This window comes from Trichechus manatus, unplaced genomic scaffold (genome assembly GCF_000243295.1).
Source record: "Trichechus manatus latirostris isolate Lorelei unplaced genomic scaffold, TriManLat1.0 scaffold00002, whole genome shotgun sequence".
NCBI lineage: Eukaryota > Metazoa > Chordata > Mammalia > Sirenia > Trichechidae > Trichechus > Trichechus manatus.
This window is the reverse complement of record NW_004443938.1, coordinates 15,974,518-15,995,668: the sequence shown is the minus strand read 5'-3', so window position 1 is coordinate 15,995,668 and position 21,151 is coordinate 15,974,518. Positions and strand designations below refer to the sequence as shown.

General features: G+C 39.9%; 1 protein-coding gene across 1 annotated transcript in view; it reads right to left on the bottom strand.

Moving 5' to 3' along the window:
• Window positions 1-17,061, bottom strand: part of TFB1M (transcription factor B1, mitochondrial) — a 60,550-nt gene extending 43,489 nt beyond the window's left edge. The window contains exons 1-2 of the mRNA XM_004368957.2: window positions 16,897-17,061; window positions 13,603-13,754 (exon numbers count right to left, since the gene is read on the bottom strand). Of these exons, the coding sequence (XP_004369014.1) occupies window positions 13,603-13,754; window positions 16,897-17,029 (285 nt within the window). The 5' untranslated portion in view covers window positions 17,030-17,061. The remainder of the gene's footprint in view (window positions 1-13,602; window positions 13,755-16,896) is intronic.
• Window positions 17,062-21,151: the final 4,090 nt, after the last annotated feature.

The following is a 21,151-nucleotide window of genomic DNA, read 5'->3' as shown; positions in this document are numbered from 1 at the left end:
CTCCTATCTATGAGTTAAGTTTTTAAATTAGAGACTAAAGACATTATAATGAAATCCTGAGACGTAATCAGGAGTAAACCATATAAACGATGAGCTTAATTCTCACTAAACTTTTACAGCCTAAATCTATACAAAGGATTCTACATATTACCAAGGTCTTTAACTTCATCCACAAGTAGAGTCACTTGTCAATGCCTGGAAACCCTGATGGCATAGTGGTTAAAAGCTATGGCTGCTAACCAAAAGCTGGGCAGTTCGAATCCACCAGGTGCTCCTTGGAAACCCTATGGGGCAGTTCTACTCTGTCCTTTAGGATCACTATGAGTCGACTTGACGGCAACAGGTTTTTTTTTTTTGGTCAATGCCAAGCAACGCTTTGAGTCACTTCCCTGACCAGACCATCCATAATCGTAATATTTCATGATCCCAAGGAATTCTCCTGCATCCTGCATGCTTTAACAATAGCTGCCTCCTAGTCTGTTTCTACCTTCCAACCATTCGCTTTCCCCCTCCTCCTTCACTCAGAAGAAACCACTTTCCTTTGTAATCTTTTTCTTCTTCGTTTTACCCACCTTACCATCATACTTTAGAAAATGCTGTCATAGTACTAAAGTGTTGGCATCTAGCCAAAAAGAGCTTCAAATCTAAGCCATCTATAAATTCATACTGTGTTAAGTGCCCCCGTACCCACCACAAAATTGATTCTTGAAGTCATTGGTTAAAAGAACAAAAACAAACAAACAAAAAAAAAAATAGATAAAGTCCCTGAGCTTACTAAAATGCAGGAGTGGAGAGGGACAGATATAACCAGGAGGAATGAACATCATAGCTGGTGTGGATTACAAGGCCAGGGGGACCCCTCTCCCTGCATTAACTCTCAGCTCAGGAGCTCAGAGAACCTGGGCTCCAACTCAGTCCCCGACATTCCAGAGCTTGCCCTTGAGCTACATACAGGTATGGTCAACAGGTTCAGAGGGAACTTTTGCCCTGAGAACTCCTTAGTTCTACTCCTCTGGCTCAGTTAAAGCTGATTTTCCTCTCCTAATGCTCTCCCCTTGCCTAACTCAGGCCACTGACAGGAAGAAGGAAAGAAGCATCACAGAAGCCAGAGTGGAGAAGCTGTACCAAGGACACAGCTTGTTGATTATCCTGCCTTTGTGTCAGAGGGCACCTTGCACATGCTTCTTGACAGTACCTACAGCACAGTGTATTGCAATTGTTTATATACAGGTTTCTTCCCCTGCAACAACATATGTTCCTTAAAGGCAGCTGTTTCTTTTCTACCTTTTATCTCCTGCAGCTACAATAGTATCCACCTAGCACATAAAGCTATTCTGTTTATTTTTGTATTTTGTCCTTTTGGTTTTTGTCTTGGTAACTTTTTAATTAAAAAAAAAAATGAATGTTTAGTATATTCAAATAGATTAAAAAACAAGTTACTGTTGAGTCAATTCCCACTCATGGAGACCCCATGTGTGCAGAGTAGAACTGCACTCCATAGGGTTTGCAAGACTTGACCCTTTAGAAACAGATCAACCGGCCTTTCTTCCAAGGTGCCTCTGAGTGGACTTGAACCACCAATCTTTCAGTTAGGAGTTGAGCACTTAACCGTTTGTGCCACCCAGGGACTCCATCTAGCACACTAGAAAAACCCACCTGCACGGAGTCGATTCCAACTCATAGCAACCCTACAGGACAGAGTAGAATTGCCACATCTTTTTCCCTCGGAGCGGTGGTGAGTGAACTGCCGCTGACCTTTTGGCTGGGTTAGCAGATGAGCACTTGATTAATGTGCCAACAGGACTCCTCAGCTAGCACACAGCAGGTGCTGAACACATGTTTGATACGTAAATGAATAAGCGAATGACCAAATGGTATTTTGCTTTCTGTGAAGCTGGAGACTTCCTGTGCTAGCCTGTGAGACATCTGGCTCCCCAAACCTGTAGGGCCAGGAAGCTTGCAGATTTATTTTGCTAATAAATCAGACAGAATTATATAATTAAGGTTTCAGAAATACATAGCTGAAATGCCTATACTTATAGAAGACTAACCACTATAAGTTTAGGAATCATTTAGTTTGATATGTTTTGCCAAAGTAATGTAGCAAAAATAATTGCCTACCTCTGGTATTAATGTTCTTACAGATTATTGTAAATTACCATGATTTGTTAAAACTTAATCTGATGAGTTCCAAACAATAAATCATAGAAAACATAATAACCTCAATATACTAAAAAGAAAAAAAAAAGAAAGCTCTCTATGGGACAGGCTCTAGCAAAAACTGCATATTTAATGATAGCACTTACTATCAACGGAGAACTCTAGAATTTTTTTTCTATAATTATGCTTCACATAATTACAACAAATTAGCATACCCAAAACAAAGGGGCAGAACTACGAGCTTATGTTTCACGATGTCAACATATAGCAAGTAATTAAGTAATTACTAATTAGGACTAAAACAAAACAAAACAAAACAAATGTAAGTTTGGCTCTTTGACAGTCATTTATATGCTCTGATAACTTAACCATGCTTGAAATGTTAGTTTGTCCCACACTGAGAGACACAACTGCATACAGAAAACTGATATAAAAGAGGTTTACCTTCCTTTTCCTAGGTTTAAAGTTGAATTTTGATTCTATTTTTTGTGGATTCCCTTTCAGGCTTGAATCTTAGTCAGTGACTAACTCAATCCTCCCATCTATTAAAAAGTCTACCTCTGCCTTGACAACTTTGTAGTTTCATCTTCCCCTTTCATAACTTTATATGAAGCCCTTGAAGCAATTATGAAAAAAAAAAAAAGAATAAATAAGGGTTACACACACAATAATAGACTTTAAAACACCTTGCCATGAATCAGAATTGACTCAACAGTAACTGGGTTTTAAAACACCTAAAATGATATTCCAGCAAAGATACACAAAGACTTTCTAATCAACCAGTAATAGAGAAAAATGTTTTCATCACCATAATGATACTTGGAAGATGGTAAAGATCGCTATCACAGTGCTTTAAGAATAACACTGGTGCATTCATTACTTTTCAAAACCCTGGAGGTGTTACTCCATCATGTGCTCAAGGCACACTTGACAGTGAATGCAGGCACTTGATTATACCCAAATGAGTATTTTTTACACACAGTGAAATTGTTCTATCATCTTTATTTTAGTTTTCAATCCTATACTCTTCCAAAAAGAGATTTCAGCCAGATTAGAGTAAATGGTATTCATTAAATAAGGCTATAAAAAAATAAATAGAAAACCAAAAATAAAATAGAAAACCAGAGAGAAGCATGTATATACATTAGGAGAACTAATAATGCTAGTGATTGTCAGCTCTCATGATTAGCACGCTGAATTATATAATTCTTACTATCTATTGGAAGGAATTATCAACCAAATTGACCTAATTGAAATTTATAGAATGCACCATCAAAAAAAAAGAAAAAAGCAGAATGCATATTCTTTTCAAGTGCATAAGGAACATTTACCAAAATATATCATATTCTGTGCCATAAAACAAGTCTCAATAAATTTAAAAGGACTAAACTCACACAAAGTATGTTCTCTGATGATAATGGAATTAAATTAAAAATTAACTACAAAAAGATATCAGGAAAAAAAATGTGCAAACTAACATGCCTCTAAATAACCCACAAATAAAGTAAGAAATCAAAAAGGAAATTGGAGCTGAGGGTTATACGGGAATGCTGAACTTCCTTTGAAGCTTTTATTAAGTCTAATATCTAAAAAAATGTTTTTAGAAAAAGAAATTAGAAAGTATTTTGAATAGACTCATACTTATAGAGACCCTACACAACAGTGTAGAACTGCCCCATAGGATTTCCAAAGTTGTAGTCTTTACAGAAGCAGACCGCCACGTCTCTCTCCCATGGAATAGCTGGTGGGTTTACCTGCTGACTTTTCAGTTAGCAGCTGAGCCTTAACCACTGAGCCTCCAGGGCCCCTACTTTGAATAGAATGAAAACAAAACATACCAAAATTTGTGGGATTCTGGTAAAGCAGTACAGAGAAAAATTTATAGCACTAAAACACCTATGTTAGAAAAGAAGAAAGGCCTCAAAACAATGACCTCAGCTTCAATCTTAAAAAACTAGAGAAAGAAGGGCAAATGAAACAGAAAGTAAACAGAAGGACGTAATAAAGATTTCAGAACAGAAATCAGTAAAACAGAAAACAAGAAAAATCAATGGAACCAAAAAGCTTTTATTTATTTATTTATTTATTTTTGAGAAGATCAATAAAGTTGACCCATTTGTAGCCAGACTGATCAGGACAAGAAGAGAGATGACACAAATGACCCATATCAGGGATCAGAGGTGACATCACTACCGATTCTACAGATGGGTGGTTTAACATTAGAAAATCAACGTAACTCATCCTGTTAAGAAACTAAAAACAACAACATATGAGTACTATAATGTACTTAAAAAACCTTTGTGCAAACCCAACATCCATTCATTATTAAAAAGAGATCTCAGCAAACTAGGAATAGAAGGGACCTTCCTCAACCTGAAAATGAAATCTAGGAAAAACCTACAACTAACATCATACTCAGTGGTGACAGACTGAATGCTTTTCCCCTAAGGTCAGGGACAAGGCAAAGATGATTACTACTCCACTTCTATTCAGCATTGTACTGGAGGTCCTAGGCAGTGAGATAAGACTAGAAAAAGAAATAGAGGCTAACAGATTAGAATGGAGGAGGTAGACTGTCTTTATTCACAGATGACATGATAATATACGTAGAAACCCCTAAGAAATCTTAAAAATAGCTACTAATGAGTTTTGCAGGTTGTAGGATACAAGGTCAATGTTCAAAAATCAACTGTATTTTATATAGTAGCAACAAACAATTGGAAACTGAAATTAGAAACCAGTGTGCAATAGCATTAAAAATATAAAATACTTCAGTGTAAATTTAACAAAGATGTGTAAGACTTTATGCTAACAACAAAAAAACATGGGAAAGAGAAATTAAATAAAACCTAAATAAATGGAGAGATATGCAATATTCATAGATCAGAAAATTCTATACCATTAAAATATCAATTCTTCCCAAATCTGTAATTTCAATCAAACCTAAAGTTCACATTCTTTACCACAATACTGTACTACACCACTTTCAGGTATCACAGACATGTTTTCTCATCATTACAACGTGCTGGTAGTGAAACCTACGTGTTATCACCAGCCATTCTTTCCCCTAAGCTGTCCCATGATAATATTGTAAGAACAGAATTAAGCTACAAATGACATACTTTTAGCTAGAAGACATTTTATAAATTATTACAATTTCTTTAAAATAGTCATTCTATTAGCTTAGAAATCACTAAAACGGAATCCTTAAAACAGATCACTCTCCTTCGGCCTTTACTCAGTTTTATGGGTAATTTAGTACCTCTAAAAGGAAGTGGTTTTACATATTGAAACATTCTTTACAGGAAAAAGAAGCCTACTTGATATTTTAGTACCTAACATTTCTTTTTAAGGCAACTTCCTTTCCTGCATATAAGAGACAAAGGATTAATTTTGCTGCTGCTTCTGACACAGATGAGAAGTCAAACATACATTTCCTGCAGAGTAATTTACCTTGAAATTAATCTTCATATTAGGGGAAAAAAAAGCATAAAACTTTTTAATAAGTGATACCCAATTATTCACTTTCACTATTAAATGACACATCTAATCAGCTACTATACTAGATACGGAGGTAGATGATTGATAGAGTGAAAAAAACAAACAGTTGCCATTGAGTTGCTTCCAACTCATGGCAATCCCATGTGTGTTAGGGTAGAACTATTCCATAGGTTTTCAATGGCTGATTTTTCAGAAGCAGATTGACAGGTCTGTCATCCAAGGCACCTTTGGGTGGGTTCGCACTGCCAACCTCTTGGCTAGTAGTCCAGCGCTTAACTGTTCGCGCCAACAGAGATCTTAAAAAAGCAGTTTAAAGCAAAAACCACTATTCAATTCCACATCTGATCATGAATTATACACTATGTAAAAATCCCAAAATATAGTTAGAAATCTGAAACCAATTCTGTGACTAAAGGCTGGAAAATTAGGCAAACTAAATAATGTATACTTTTTAATGCATAAAACCTGGATATAGCAAAACTATGAGAAAAAAACCACTGGATTAAAAAAAAAAAATCAGATATGTGCACACATGTTCTAGATTTTCAAACACATTTTCTCGGTTTTGATAGAAATTAAACACTGTTACATTAATATTTAACACAATTAAGTATTAGAATATGTTGCTGTTAGGTGCTGTCGGTTCAATCAGTTCCAACTCATAGCTACCCTAGGTACAACAGAATGAAACACTGCCCAATCCTGCATCATCCTCACAATCGTTGTTATGCTTTAGCCCATTGTTGCAGCCACTGTGTCAGTCCATCTAGTTGAGGGTCTTGCTCTTTCTTCATGACCTTTTACCAAGCATGATGTCCCTCTCCAGGGACTGGTGTCTCCTGATAACAAATATGTGGGACGAAGTCTCGCCATCGTTGCTTCTTAATGACATTCTGGCTGTACTTCTTCCAAGACAGGTTTATTCATTTTTCTGGCAGTCCATGGTATATTCAACATTCTTCGCCAACATCATAATTCAAAGGCATCAATTCTTCGTCTTCCTTATTCATTGTCCAGCTTTCACATGCAAAATAGGAAATTGAAAACAGCATGGCTTGGGTCAGGCAAACCTTAGTCCTTAAAGTGACATCTTTGCTTTTTAACACTTTAAAAAGATCTTTTGCAGCAGATTTGCCCAATGCAATGTGTCTTTTGATTTCTTGACTGCTGCTTCCATGGGCATTGGTTGTGGATCCAAGTAAAATGAAATCCTTTACAACTTCAATATTTTCTCTGTTTATCGTGATGTTGCTTATTGGTCCAGTTGAGAGTCCTTTTGTTTTCTTTATGTTGAGGTGTAATCCATATGGAAGGCTGTAGTCTTTGATCTAATCAGTAACTGCTTCAAGTCCTCTTTACTTTCAGCAAGCAACGTTGTCATCTGCATATCGCAGGTTGTTAATGAGTCTTCCTCCAATCCTGATGCCCTGTTTTTCTTCATATAGTCCAGCTTCTCAGACTGTCGGCTCAGCATACAGGTTGAATAAGTATAGTGAAAGGATACAACCCTGACACACACCCTTCCTGACTTTAAACCACGCATATCCCCTTCTTTTGTTCGAACGACTGCCTCTTGATCTATGTACAGGCTCCTCATGAGCACACTTTAGTGTTCTGGAATTCCCATTCTTCACAACGTCATCCATAATTTGTCATGATCCACATGGTCAAATGCCTTTGCACAGTCAAAAAAAAAAAAACACAGGTAAACATCTTTCTGGTATTCTCTGCTTTCAGCCAGGATCCAGTTGATATCAGCAATGATATCCCTGGTTCTATGTCCTCTTCTGAATCTGGCTTGAATTTCTGGCAGTTCCCTGTCAGTGTACTCTGCAACTGCTTTTGAATGATCTTCAGCAAAATTTTACTTGTGTGTGATATTAATGATATTGTTTGATAATTTCCGCATTCTGTTGGATCACTCTTCTTTGGAATGGATTCAAATTTGGATCTCTTCCAGTCGGTTAGCCAGGTAAGTGTCTTCCAAATTTCTTGGAATAGACAAGTGAGCACTTCCAGCGCTGCATCTATTTGTTGAAACATCTCAATTGGTATTCTGTCAATTCCTGAAGCCTTCTTTTTCTCTAAATCCTTCATTGCAGCTTGCATCTCTTCCTTCAGTACCATTGATTTCTGATCATATGCTACCTCCTAAAATGGTTGAATGTTAGCCAATTCTTTTTTGTATAGTGACTGTGTATATTCTTTACATCTTCTTTTGATGCTTTCTTCATTGTTAAACATTTTCCCCATAGAATCCTTCAATATTGCAACTCGAGGCTTGAATTTTTTCTTCAGTTCTTTCAGCTTGAGAAATGCTAAGTGTGTTCTTCCCTTTTGGTTTTCTATCTCCAGGTCTTTGTACATGTCATTATAATACTTTACTTTGTCTTCTGGAGTCACCCTTTGAAATCTTCTGTTCAGTTCTTTTACTTCATCATTTCTTCCTTTTGCTTTAACTACTTGACATCCAAGAGCAAGTTTCAGAGTCTCTTCTGATATCGATTTAGGTCATTTCTTTCTTTTCTGTCTTTTTAATGACCTCTTCCTTTCTTCATGTATGATGTCCTTGATGTCATTCCACAACTCGTCTGGTCTTTGGTCATTAGTGTTCAATGCATCAAATCTATTCTTGAGATGGTCTGTAAATTCAGGTGGGATATACTGAAGGCTGTACTTTGGCTCTCGTGGACTTATCTTAATTTTCTTCAGCTTAAACTTGAACTTGCATATGCACAACTGATGGTCTGTTTCACAGTCGGCCCCTGGCCTTGTTCTGATGATATTGAGCTTTTCCATCATCTGTTGTGACAGATGTAGTCAGTTGATTCCTGTGTATTCCATCTGATGACGTCCATGTGTATAGTCGCCATTTATGTTGTTGAAAAAGGCATCTCCAACGAAGAAGTTGTTGGTCTTGCAAAATTCAATCATGCGAACTCTGGCATCATTTCTATCACCAAGGCCACATTTTCCAACTACCAATCCTTCTTTGTTTCCAACTTTCTCATTCCAATCACCAGTAATTATCAAGGCATCTTGACTGCATATTTGATCAATTTCAGACTGCAGAAGTTGGTAAAAATCTTCAATTTTTTCATCTTTGGCCTCAATGGTTGGTGCGTAAATTTAAATAATAGTCGTATTAACTGATCTTCCTTGTAGGCGTATGGATATTGTCCTATCACTGACAGTGTTGTACTTCAGGATACATATTGAAATGTTCCTTTTGATGATAAATGCTATGTCATTCCTCTTCAATTTGACATTCCTAGCATAGTAGACCATACGATTGTCTGATTCAAAATGGCCAATACCAGCCCATTTCAGCTCACTAACGCCTAGGATATCGATGTTTATGCATTCCATTTCATTTTTGACAATTTCCAATAATCCTAGATTCATACTTTATACATCCAAGTTCCAATTAATGGATGTTTGCAGCTGTTTCTTCTCATTTTGAGTCGTGCCACATCAGTAAATGAAGATCTTGAAAGCTTGACTCCATCTACGTCATTAAGGTCAACTCCACCTTAAGGAGGCAGCTCTTCCCCAGTTGTATTTTGAGTGCCTTCCAGACTGAGAGGCTAATTTTCTGGCACTATATCAGACAACGTTCCACTGCTATTCATAAGGTTTTCACTGGCCAATTGTTTCAGAAGTAGACTGCCAGGTTCTACTTCCTAGTCTGTCTTAGTCTGTAAGGTCTGCTGAAACCTGTCCAGCAAAGGTGACCCTGGTAGTATTTGAAATACCAGTGGCAAAGCTTCCAGTATCACAGCAACACATAAGCCACCACTGAACATAAGTTAGAATACACTAACTTTAAAACTAATTTGTCTTCTTGCAGGAAAGTAATAATGTGAAGTATTTGATTATTCTATTGTACTTACCCAACAAACCGCTACTCATCTGGACCAAGGCTAAGGTTCTTTGGAGTTTTATAATTACAGAAGAATCTAACAAAGGCCCTTAAGTCATTAAATGCAATCTGCCCCCCATGAAGAATTCCCTTTACAAGATCCCGGATATAATCTGTTCAATCGTTAGCCGAATTTTTAACAATATAAGTTCTTATTTTAAATCTACATCTGCCTCCTTCAATTCACACCTATTCGTTTCAGTTCTTTCCTTAGAGATCAGAACATGCTTATTATGCTGTCCACCACCAACCTTTCAAAGGCAGCTATGAATCCCCTCACTCTTTTCTTTTCTAGTTGAACCATACCCAGTTCCTTCAAGTATTTCCCACATAACAGTACCTAATGTTTTAAAGACGCATGTATCATTTCATTCAAACTTCATCAGAAATCTATGCATACAGTGATTCAACTTCATTCCTTCACTTACAAAGCCTCTTATAAGAATGCCTAAGCCTTTATGTTCAACCAAACACCTCATGGGATTTGGTTCCTTGGTTTGGAGGTTTAGGGTCATAGTTTCATGGGACTCCCAGTTAACGGGCCTAATGTGTTTAGTGCTTCTGTTCTTCCTCCTTGCTCATTGTGTAGTGCCTGGGGTCTTAAAAGCTTATAAACGGCCATCCAAGGCACAACCAAACCTACTGCCACGGAGCTGATTCTGACTCATAGTAACCCTATAGGACAGAGTAGAACTGACCTATAGGGTTTCCAAGACTGTAAATCTTTACGGAAGCCGTATCTTTCTCCTGGGGAGTGGCTGCTGGGTTTGAACTGCCAACCTTTCAGTTAACAGCCAAGCACTTTAACTACTGTGCAACCAGGGCTCCATCCAAGACATAACAATTGGTCTCCATTCACCTCGAGCAACAGAGGAAGAAAGAGAGTCAGGAATAGGAGGAGGAAATGGAATGTGTGGCTAATTGCCTCCATGAACAACTGCCACTTTTGCCATGAGATGAGAAGAAATAAATGGTGCCAGGCTACCATTACTGAACATTTTGATCAAGAATTCTATAGAGGAATCCTGATCAAAAGGGGGAAAATGCAAGAAGATAATTTAAAATTTGCATGGACTCCAGACTTTCTGCAACCATGAAGACTGGATGAACTTCTGAAACTACTGCCCTGAGATAATATTTAAACCTTAAAGCAAAAATATCCCCTAAAGTCTTCTTAAAACCAAATGATAGCTTAGTTTAGCTAGAAAAAATGTCTGCCTTGAGCATTATGCTCTCTTAAGAACTATCTATATGGGATCAAACTGACAACAGCACTCGAAAGATTAGATTGGAACCTTAGAGGGCAGAGAATTTATGTTAATAGGGAGGAACACATCAGAAAAAGAGGGTGAGAATGGATGCACAACTTGAAGAATCTACTCAGTGTTCCTAATTGTACAGGGAGAAACTGTTGAATTAGTGTATGTTTTGCTGTATGTATTAAGAACAAAATAAATAAAATTAAAAAAAATAAATGTAATGAATGTGAACTTAAAAATAAAGTTATACTTTAAAAAAAAAAAAAAAAAGCATGCCTAAGCCTAATAATTAGTGTCTCTCAATGAGGCTAGCATATGGTCTTCTCTTGTGTAAGTTCTCAAAAACCATGTCAATAACAGAGTCATTAACTGATCATTCTTTATGCGGGGTTAAGAGTTACTTTAAGCATTGGTCTTCGTTCCTGGCCTCTGTGAAGTAACTCTTAGTGTAATTGGGCTACACTGGCCACACCTGAAGGTTTGTATTAATGAGCAGGAGCAGGTCTGCGAGCCCATCTGGTCACCAACAGGGAGTGTGCGGACGGGGCTGATAAAGAGTCTGAAAGCTCCATGAAGCTTCCTGAGGGAGAGAATCCTGGAATGAGAGCTCCCTGCAGAAGGAAGTGCCCTCACCTTTGAAGACCTTTCCAAACCTCACCTGAGAACCTCTTCATGTTGTTTCTGAGTTTCTCCTCAGTTCTATCTGCCTGCCCGTATCCGGTCACTTCTGAGTTGGGTCCTTTACCCTGATAAACCACATAACTGTAAATATACTCTGTGAGTCCTGTGTGACACTGCAGTGAAGTACCAAACTCAGCAGGGAAACAGAGAAAGCGCCGTCAGGAGGGGAACACTGGTGTCAGAGAGAATGGAAAAGCTGGGTATTAGAGATGTAAGTGAAACCTGCGAGAGCCAGAACTCGACGGAACTGCCTTGTTTTCTGGGTCTCTCAAGTTTTCTGCCTTTGCCAGGGTGCAGTCTTACAGCTTTTCTATCGCTCGTTTTAGTGGAAAATACTTTTCTTTCTCTAAAAGTTCTGCTGCCTTACACAGGTTCCAGCTTTCACAGGTTTTACTGTACTTGAACTCTGCCTCTTAGGAACCAGCTTTGTACTGATTCTTATTCAGGAAATTATTTGTTTATTTTTTATTTATTTCTGAAGGAAAGGGACATGACATGCACAGCTATTAGTAAATAACATAAAACATATAATCCCATAAAACAATTGGTTTATTTAGCATCAATGGGTAGAGTGGGGTTTATTCAAGGTGTGCCGAACAGACCGCCTACATCAGAATCACTTGCAGAAGTTAGAAATGCAGATTCTAGACCTTGCTGAACTACAGAATCAAAATCTCTTAGATGGGGCCTGGAGACCTGCAGTTTGACAAGTAACCTACACAGTCCTTGGACACCTTGAATTTAAGAATCACTGAAATCGAGGTTTTTCCTCCTAAAAGTTTTTGCCTCCTAAAATCACACCCAAGTAAAATTTTGCTGAAGATCATTTAAAAGCAGCTGCAGCAGTACATCAACAGGGAACTGCTAAAAATTGAGGCTGGATTCAGAAGAGGAGATGGAACTAGGGATATCATTGCTAATGTCAGATGGATCCTGGCTGAAAGCAGAGAATACCAGAAAGATGCTTACCTGTGTTTTACTGACTATGCAAAGGCATTTGACTGCGTGGGTCATAAAAAATTATGGATAACACTGGGAAGAATGGGAATTCCAGAACACTTAATTGTGCTCATGCAGAACCTGTACACAGATCAAGAGGTAGTCATTTGAACAGAACAAGAGGATACTGTGTAGTTTAAAATCAGGAAAGGTGTGCATCAGGGTTGTATCCTTTCACCATACTTATTCAATCTGTGTGCTGAACAAATAAACCAAGAAGCCGGAATATATGAAGAACATGGCATCAGGATTGGAGGAAGACTCATTAACATCCTGGGATATGCAGAGGACACAACCTTGCTTGTTGAAAGTGCAGAGGACTTGGAGCACTTACTGACGAAGATCAAAGACCACAGCCTTCAGGATGGATTACACCTCAACATAAACAAAAATTCCCACAACTGGACCAATAAGCAACATCATGATAAATGGAGAAAAGACTGAAGTTGTCAAGGATTTCATTTTACTTGGATCCACAATCAATACCCACGGAAGTGGCAGTCAAGAAATCAAAAGATGCATTGCAGTGGACAAATCTGCTGCAAAAGACCTCTTTAAAGTGTTGAAAAGCAAAGATGTCACCTTGAAGACTAAGGTGCACCCGACTGAGCCCTGGTGTTTTCAATTGCTTCATATGCATGTGAAAGCTGGACGATGAATAAGGAAGACCTAAGGAGAACTGACACCTTTGAATTGTGGTATGGACAAAGAATACTGAATATACCATGGACTTCCAAAAGAACTAACAAATTTGTCTTGAAAGAAGTACAACCAGAATGCTCCTTAGAAGCAAGGATGGCGAGACTACATCTCACATACTTTGGCCATGTTATCAAGAGGGATCAGTCCCTGGAGAAAGACATCATGCTTCGTAAAGCAAAGTGTCAGCGAGAAAGAGAAAGACCTTCAACAAGATGGACTGACACAGTGGCTGCAACAATGGGCTTAACCATAACAATGACTGTGAGCATGGCTTAGGACCGGACGGTGTTTTGTTCTGTTGTACATGTGGTCGCTATGAGTCAGAACCAACTCGACGGCACCTAACAACAACAAAAGAAGACATTTTAAGTATCTCACCTGTAATCCAGGAATGAATCTAGTGTCCTTTTCAACCACCAGGAGTTCGGCAACATTGGCATTGAGAATAGATCTTGTGATTCCCCCCGGCCCGGGGCCCACTTCATAAACATAAGCATTTGTCAGATTGCCAGCTTTCCTTACAATTTTATCTAGAGAAAAGAAAGTAAGCCTCAGTTATCTTGAATATGTTGGAAAATTTCAATGTATGTAATTTAAAAAGAAAAATAACCCATAAAAATTCTTATGAGCCACTACCTAACCAAGTAATTCTTTACATATGATATTTATCCAATTATGTAACTCTAAACCTAAAAGAACATACAGTGGCCATTCAACATTCTACCACATTGACTGTAGAGTTGTACCAGTCCCTTAGCAAAAATAGGGCTATCATGACAAAATTCCTTAGCATACATTTAGCTAATATTATATTTTTTATCTATTGTCACCAAACCAAGCAATTCCTAAAAAGAAGCACAAACTACTTTTCTGCAGTTGCAGAACATTGTGTACTTGAATAAGTAGACTGGTTTCATATCATATCAGAATCTTCCAGGTTGCTAGTTAAAAATTCCAAAGCAAAAAGTTCTGGCAGCCTCCATTTTTTTACCTACAGACATCTAATGGTGGTCAATATGGCAACAGCAACAAGCTGCTAGATCTGAAGACTCTTAGGAACTGGGATTCATGGTCATTCTTAGGAAAAAGTTAAATTTAGCAGTGGAAGTTTTTTAAAGCTTTGCAAACATGCATGTTAACATGGAAAATGATTTTTAAATGAAACGACTTAAATTAGCACACTGTAAGAAATCATATAAAAGCAGAGTATTGATGATTCACTGCGACCAATCATCAACTCTGAAAAAACACACAATGAGCTAGTCTTGTTGACTGGGAGGTATTAAAATCCAGGCAACCAGGCCTCCTAGGAGAGTGCGAACTTAGCCACTGAAAACACCAGCACTGCTGGCAGTGTTCACTGAGTACCGCACTGTCCACTTTCGCCTCTGTTATCAATAACCTACCTTTGTACACTTAAGGGCAAAAACAGTCTCTCAACCACCCAAAACTATTTTTGTCTTTTAATGGGTGCAGGGAGGCAATTAGCATTCATTGACCACCCATTTGTGCTTAACATACATTCTTTCAATCGTTGCAAGAAATACCATCCCAATTTGATGTCTCTGAACTTGTTTCCTTGTCAGTTGTTTGACTGTACAAGGTTACCTAGAAAGTAGAGAAGAAGTGCAACTCAGGTCAACATACCTCTAAAGCCAATCCTTGCTCCACTACCGCCCACTGCTACTCAGAGGGAACAGTGATGAGGTACCAAGCACAGGTATTATGGAGCAAAGTTCATAGGCTCCATTTTTAAAAATGGACAACTACCACAGTAGGCAGGAGAGACTCTGGCCCAAACATCCCAGGCACATTCAAATACAAATGAGTATCAAAGAAGTACCATGGAGGCAAGAAGCCTGGGTTTCAGCTCCATCCCAGCCTAGCTTCTCATCTCAGACAAGCCTCTTAATCTCTCTTCATTTTGGTTTCATAGAAAGAGTGGATAATAGTATCTAGATTCTGGAACTGTTACTCCTGAGAGTGAATGAAGTTTCACATGAGAAAATGTGTATGAAAGAATGTTTTAAACTACAAAGACCTATATTTTCAGCCCTGAAAATGGTGCTTTATACCTAGAATGTAGCTGAGAGAAAAGGCTGGTACTGGTTACTAGCAGAATTAAAGAACTTGAGAAGTGTTTAACTTTTTAAAGGAGTCCCTGGGTGGTACAAATGGTTAACTGCTTGACTACTAGTCAAAAAGGCTGCGGGTTTGAACCCACTCAGAGGTGCCTCAGAAGAAAGGTCTGGTGATCTGCTTCTGAACTCTATGGAGCCCAATTCTACCTGTCTCCATGAGTTGGCATGGATTCCACTGCAGCTGGGATTGGAAACTTTTTAAAGACCTTGTAGTCAACCCCTAAGGAGCCCTGGTGGTGCGGTAGTTAAGCACCTGGCTGCTAACTGGAAGGTCGGCAGTTCGAATCTACCAGCTGCTCTGTGGAAGAAACATCTGGTAGTCTGCTTCAGTAAAGATTACAGTCTTGGAAATCCCATGGGGCAGTTCTACTCTGTCCTACAGGGTGGCTATGGGTCGTAACTGACTCCACGGCAACGGGTTTGGGCTTTTTGTTGTTGCTGTTGTTGGTCAACCCCTCCTCAATTTAAAACATGAGAAAACTAAAGTGGAGTTAAGCTATTTTACCCAATGTCATTGCTCCAGAATAAGGTCTCCACGTGCAAAAAGTAAAACTCCTATTTGTGGTTTTGTGAACTATGTTTCATTTCATGGAAAATGAACTTTTGAGTATGATTTACTGCTCTTCTTAGCTTCTGAAAAGGGGTCAAATAGGATGAAAAATCAAAACATCAAAATGTAAGTACTCTAACAGTGAGTGGGCATACTGTATTTGTAATACATCTTATTCTTGTAATCTTATCTTTTAGATGAGAGCATCAGTAAGAAATGGTGGTGGTGACTAAGTGTACATTTCTCAAAATTCATCAAATTGTGCCCTTCAAATTGGTGAAATATATATATATGTATATACACACACACACACATATATATAAATTTTACCTCCTAGTTTTGTTTTGTTTTTTTAAATAAGGAGTGGCAATGTAAACTGACTAAAATGTAAGCTCCCTGGGGCCAGACTCTGCCTTGTTCATGCCTGTATTATATCCCCCGGCGCCAGAAGAATAGCTTGTTCACTATGTGTTTCCTGAATGAGTATTTGCGCCCTCGAAAATTTCAAAGACTCAACAAGTAAACGTTTAAATAACGAATCCTACGAGTTACACTCTTACTCGGGAACATGTTAGTGATCAAATCCGTGCACTGATTTAAGTTCTGGTAACTTAATACTGTATGAAAAGCAAATCTACAATCAGCACAGGCAGCAACACCAGTGTTAACACACCAAGATCCAAACGTCCACGACCCCTTTCACGGTGCGTGAACTCTGCCTCCCCGAGTATTTGCTCAGAGTCTGCAAAAACTGCCCCAAGATCCCACTGTCACACGCCTCTGAACGGGGATCTTGTGAGTAAACAACGTATTGCACGCGTATCCTGGAGTGAGACTGCAGAGCTGAATAAAGTGAAGAAGGATCTGATCGAATGCCCGCTGCACACCCGGTGCCAGAGCCCGGCCACCCGCCCTCAGGCTCCGCGCGAGACGCCCGCCCTCGCCCCAGGGAAACATAAGGGGCACGGGACAGCCATCCACCTGTCAGCCTCAAGTCCAGGAGAAAGTTCTGGGACAGCTGCTTCAGTGCTTGCAGTCTGAACAACTTAATGATTTCTCGAATCGTGGGCAACGGTGGGAGGCGGAAGGTGCTGAGCTTCCCGGCGGCAGCCATGGGTTTCGCAGTCCCCGCCAGGCCTTCTTCCCTCGCCGCTCAGAAAACACCGGGCGGGAGGAGCCTGGGAGCACCAAGGCCCGCCTCCGCATCCACGCCAATGGCCGGCATTGCCCCGCCGGAAATGATCAGCACGGACAGGAAATGCGGGCGCACTCGGGGTGCATGCGCTACGTCCCGCTAATCGTTCCGCAGAATGGGAGTGCTGTGGTTTCCGCCTGAGGGGCATCGGGAACCCGGCGGGGAGGGGTCTCTGGGGCGGGCAATGACGGGGGCAGCCCGAGGACCGAACAGGGCAGGCTGGGCTGTGGCCGGGAGGGGCGGACCCGCGAATCCCTGGAGCGTGTATAACCCGTCGCGGTGAGCTTTTCACGGCAGTTCGGGCTTCCTAATACCCAGCTGCAAACAGTTGCGCCAAGAACACTCCGGTTAAGGAGCTGTTGTGGTGGAGCGAATGATTGCAGGCAAAAACCTGTTGGTTGCTAATCCCTTTCTCTTACGTTAGATGTTTTTAGAATCTCAGCGCTGAACATGCTGGTGGCAGTTTTCTACCTTAGCCTCAGTTGTTTTCATCTGTTAAATGGATATGGTGCCTACTCCAAGTTGTGAGCACTAAAATGAGAGCGGTCCCCTGGTGTGCAAATTAAAAGCACCGTTCAGTGCCTGACACATGGTTAGCTCGCAATGAACAGTGGTCATTACTAGATTATCTGGTGGATGAAAGCGGCTGGCCATACATTGTTAGTGAAAGGGCCAGGACTAGAAACCAACTCTCCTGACCCTTCAGAACGTATTCAGCTGAGGAGAAAAAGCACCTTAAACATTAGGAAGTGTTTTTCATATACATCCACTATTTTTGAACCTTTTAATAACAGTCCTGTGGAAAAAAAAATAGAACACATTACCGGCATCATTTTACAGCAGAGGAAACAAAAGCATAAAATGGTGATATAAATTCGTGAAGTTTTCAAAGCTAGGAAAGTGTGGAATCTAGATCTATTTCCGATTTCCTAAAGTGTCTGGTGGATGATCTTTCCACCACTGTGTCTTGCAGTGGATATTTGTTGTCACTCCACATTTACCCTACCACCGTTTCCTAGGTACCCCTTCATGTTCCACATATTGCAGAGGAGTAACTGGAAAGTCGAGAATGAAAGGGAAGTGGGAAAAGTTAATAATAACAATAGCTAACATACTCAGAGCTTTTTGTAAAGTGGCAAGCTTTACAATAATTTTATTAATGTTTACATCGCACCAGATACGTAGATTCTATTATCATATTCATTTTTAAAGATAAGGTTAGGCTTAGAGAAGTTTAGCAATTTGCCCTATGCAACAGTGCCCTAAGGAAATGGTGGAGTCAGAATTTGAGTGTACACAGCCTGTTTGCAGTGCCTGCAGGGCAAGGCGGAGTGGTCATTAGACTTGCCTAGGATGGTTATGGAGCCCTGGTGATGCAGTGGTTAAGAGCTTAGCTACTAACCAAAAGGTCGGCAGTTGGAATCCACCAGCTGCCCGTTGGAGACCATACGGGGCAATTCTACTCTGTCTCATAGGGTCGCTGTTGAGACAGGCAGCCTCAGAGCTCAGACCTTCTAGGAGAAACTGCTCTGGCTCATTCTCCTACATGGAGCAGAATAGGCTGACATTCTTCTGAAATGGTCCTTAACAAGTTAACCACAGAACATCCATAGCTGGCCTCAACTGGTTTTAGCAGGTTTTCAATGCCATCTTAGCACTTTAAGTGATCTATTAGCTCCTTAAGTGCAAAATACATATAAGCACCCCACCTCTGAGTGGAAACTTAACATGCTAATGAAGGAAAATTGACCTCTTCCTCTATCCTACAGAACGAACCCTTGTCTAGAGAAAATGCAGTCAATCCCCAAGCTCTGGACACTTTCTCGAAGGTTGATCCTGAATGTTCGTGATAAATTTACATTTCCTTGTCTGCTCTCTGTAAAAGCTTACCTACCCAAGCTGCCTCCAAGCAGTCTTGGGGTCAGCAGCCCCTTTCCTTGCGCAACAAAATTAAGGTGACTTTCTGCTCTCCCACCTCCACCTCTTGTTTATTGGCTGTGTCTAGTCAAGCTGAGCAAAACCCTGGGGTTTCCACCTGGCAACACTATGAGTCAGAATGTACTCCACAGCAATGCATTTGGTTTTGTTTTTGGTTTGGGATGGTTATAGCTAAGTACAGAGAGAAGATGAAATCTGAGTTTTGTCCTTCCATTACACTAGAGAAGACAATAAAGAAAAATAAAATCTCTCATAGGTGGGAGAACTTGGCTATTCTGACTTTGCTCTTATTTGCAAATTGCTGCATTGATCACCAACAAACTAAAAAAAAAAAAAAAAAATTCTGAGAGTAGAAAGTTAAAAAAAAAGGGAAAACAAAATAACTGTGGTTATCATGCAGAAAAGAGCCCACTGAAATTCCAGGGGAACACTTTACCACCTTCTGTTATAGCTATCAGGAGAAAGAGGTGGCGGTCCGCTTCTGTAAAGATTATAGCCTTGGAAACCTTATGGGGCAGTTCTACTCTGTCGCATAGAGTGGGTATGAGTCAGAATCGACTCTACGGTGGTGGGTTTGTGTTTTTTGTTTGTTTGTTTATTATAGCTATGGAGGTTCCTAGCTAACTCAAGTGGTTTATGCTCAACTTCTAAACTAAAGCTTAGCGGGCCCTGTTGTTGTTAGGTGCTGTCGAGTCAGTTTCAACTCATAGTGACCCTATGTACAACAGAACAAAACACTGCGCAGTCCTCCACCATCCTCACAATAGCTGCTATGCTTGAGCCCATTTTTGCAGCCACTGTGTCAGTCCATCACATTGAGGGTCTTCCTCTTCTTTGCTGAGCCTCTACTTTACCAAGCATGATGTCCTTCTCCAGGGACTGATCCCTGCTGATAACATGTTTAAGGTATGTGAGACGAAGTCTCGCCATCCTTGCTTCTAATGAGCATTCTGGCTGTACTTCTCCCAAGACAGATTTATTCATTTTTCTGGCAGTCCATGATATATTCAATATTCTTCAACACCGGAATTCAAAGGCAAGGATTCTTCTTCAGTCTTCGTTACTCATTGTCAAGCTTTCACATGCATATGAGGCGATTGAAAACACCTTAGTCCTCAAAATGACTTCTTTGCTTTTTAACACTTTAAAGAGATCTCTTGGAGCAGATTTGCCCAATGCAGTGAATTCTTTGATTTCTTGACTGCTGCTTCTGTGGACAACTTCAGTATTTTCTCTATTTATCATGAGTTGCTTATTGGTCCAGTTGTGAGAATTCTTGTTGTCTTTATGTTGAGGTGTAATCTATACTGAAGGCTGTGGTTTCTGATCTTCATCAGTAAGTGCTCCAAGTCCTCTTCACTTTCAGCAAGCAAGGTTGTGTCACCTGCGTATCGCAGGTTGTTAATGAGTCTTCCACGAATCCTGATGCCCCATTCTTCTTCATATAGTGCAGCTTCTTGGATTATTTGCTCAGAATATAGATTGAATAAGTATGGTAAGAGAATACAACCCTAGGTGCTACAAATGGTTTATGCTCAGCTATTAACCTAAGGAGACCTGGTGGTGCAGTGGTTAAGAGCTCAATTGCTAACCAAAAGGTTGGCAGTTTGAATCCACCAGCTACTCCTTGGAAACCCTATGGGGCAGTTCAGCTCTATCTTATAGAGTCACTGTTGGAATTGGAATGGTACTAACCTAAAGGTTGGCAGTTTGAACCCACTCAGTGGAGCCAAGGAAGAAAGGCCTGGTAATCTGCTTCCATAAAAATTACAGCCAAGAAAACCCTATGGAGCAGTTCTACTATGACATATGTGGGATCGTCATGAGTCGGAATCGACTCAACAGCAATGTGTATGGTTTTTTATTTTTTTTAAGACCTGTAATAGAAGGAACTGTGAGATAATATATCTCCTAGCTTTAGAAAATAGGAAAGTGACACTCAGAGAGGTAAAGAAATTTGCCCAAGAGCTTCCGGCAAAATGGCTCTCTAAGCAGAAGTACCACACCATCCCTCCACAGCAAAGATCGGAAAAACTAAGCCGAACAGAGAATACGACAATCCTGAAACCCTAAAACATCAAATGAAGAGATAAAGAACTCAGC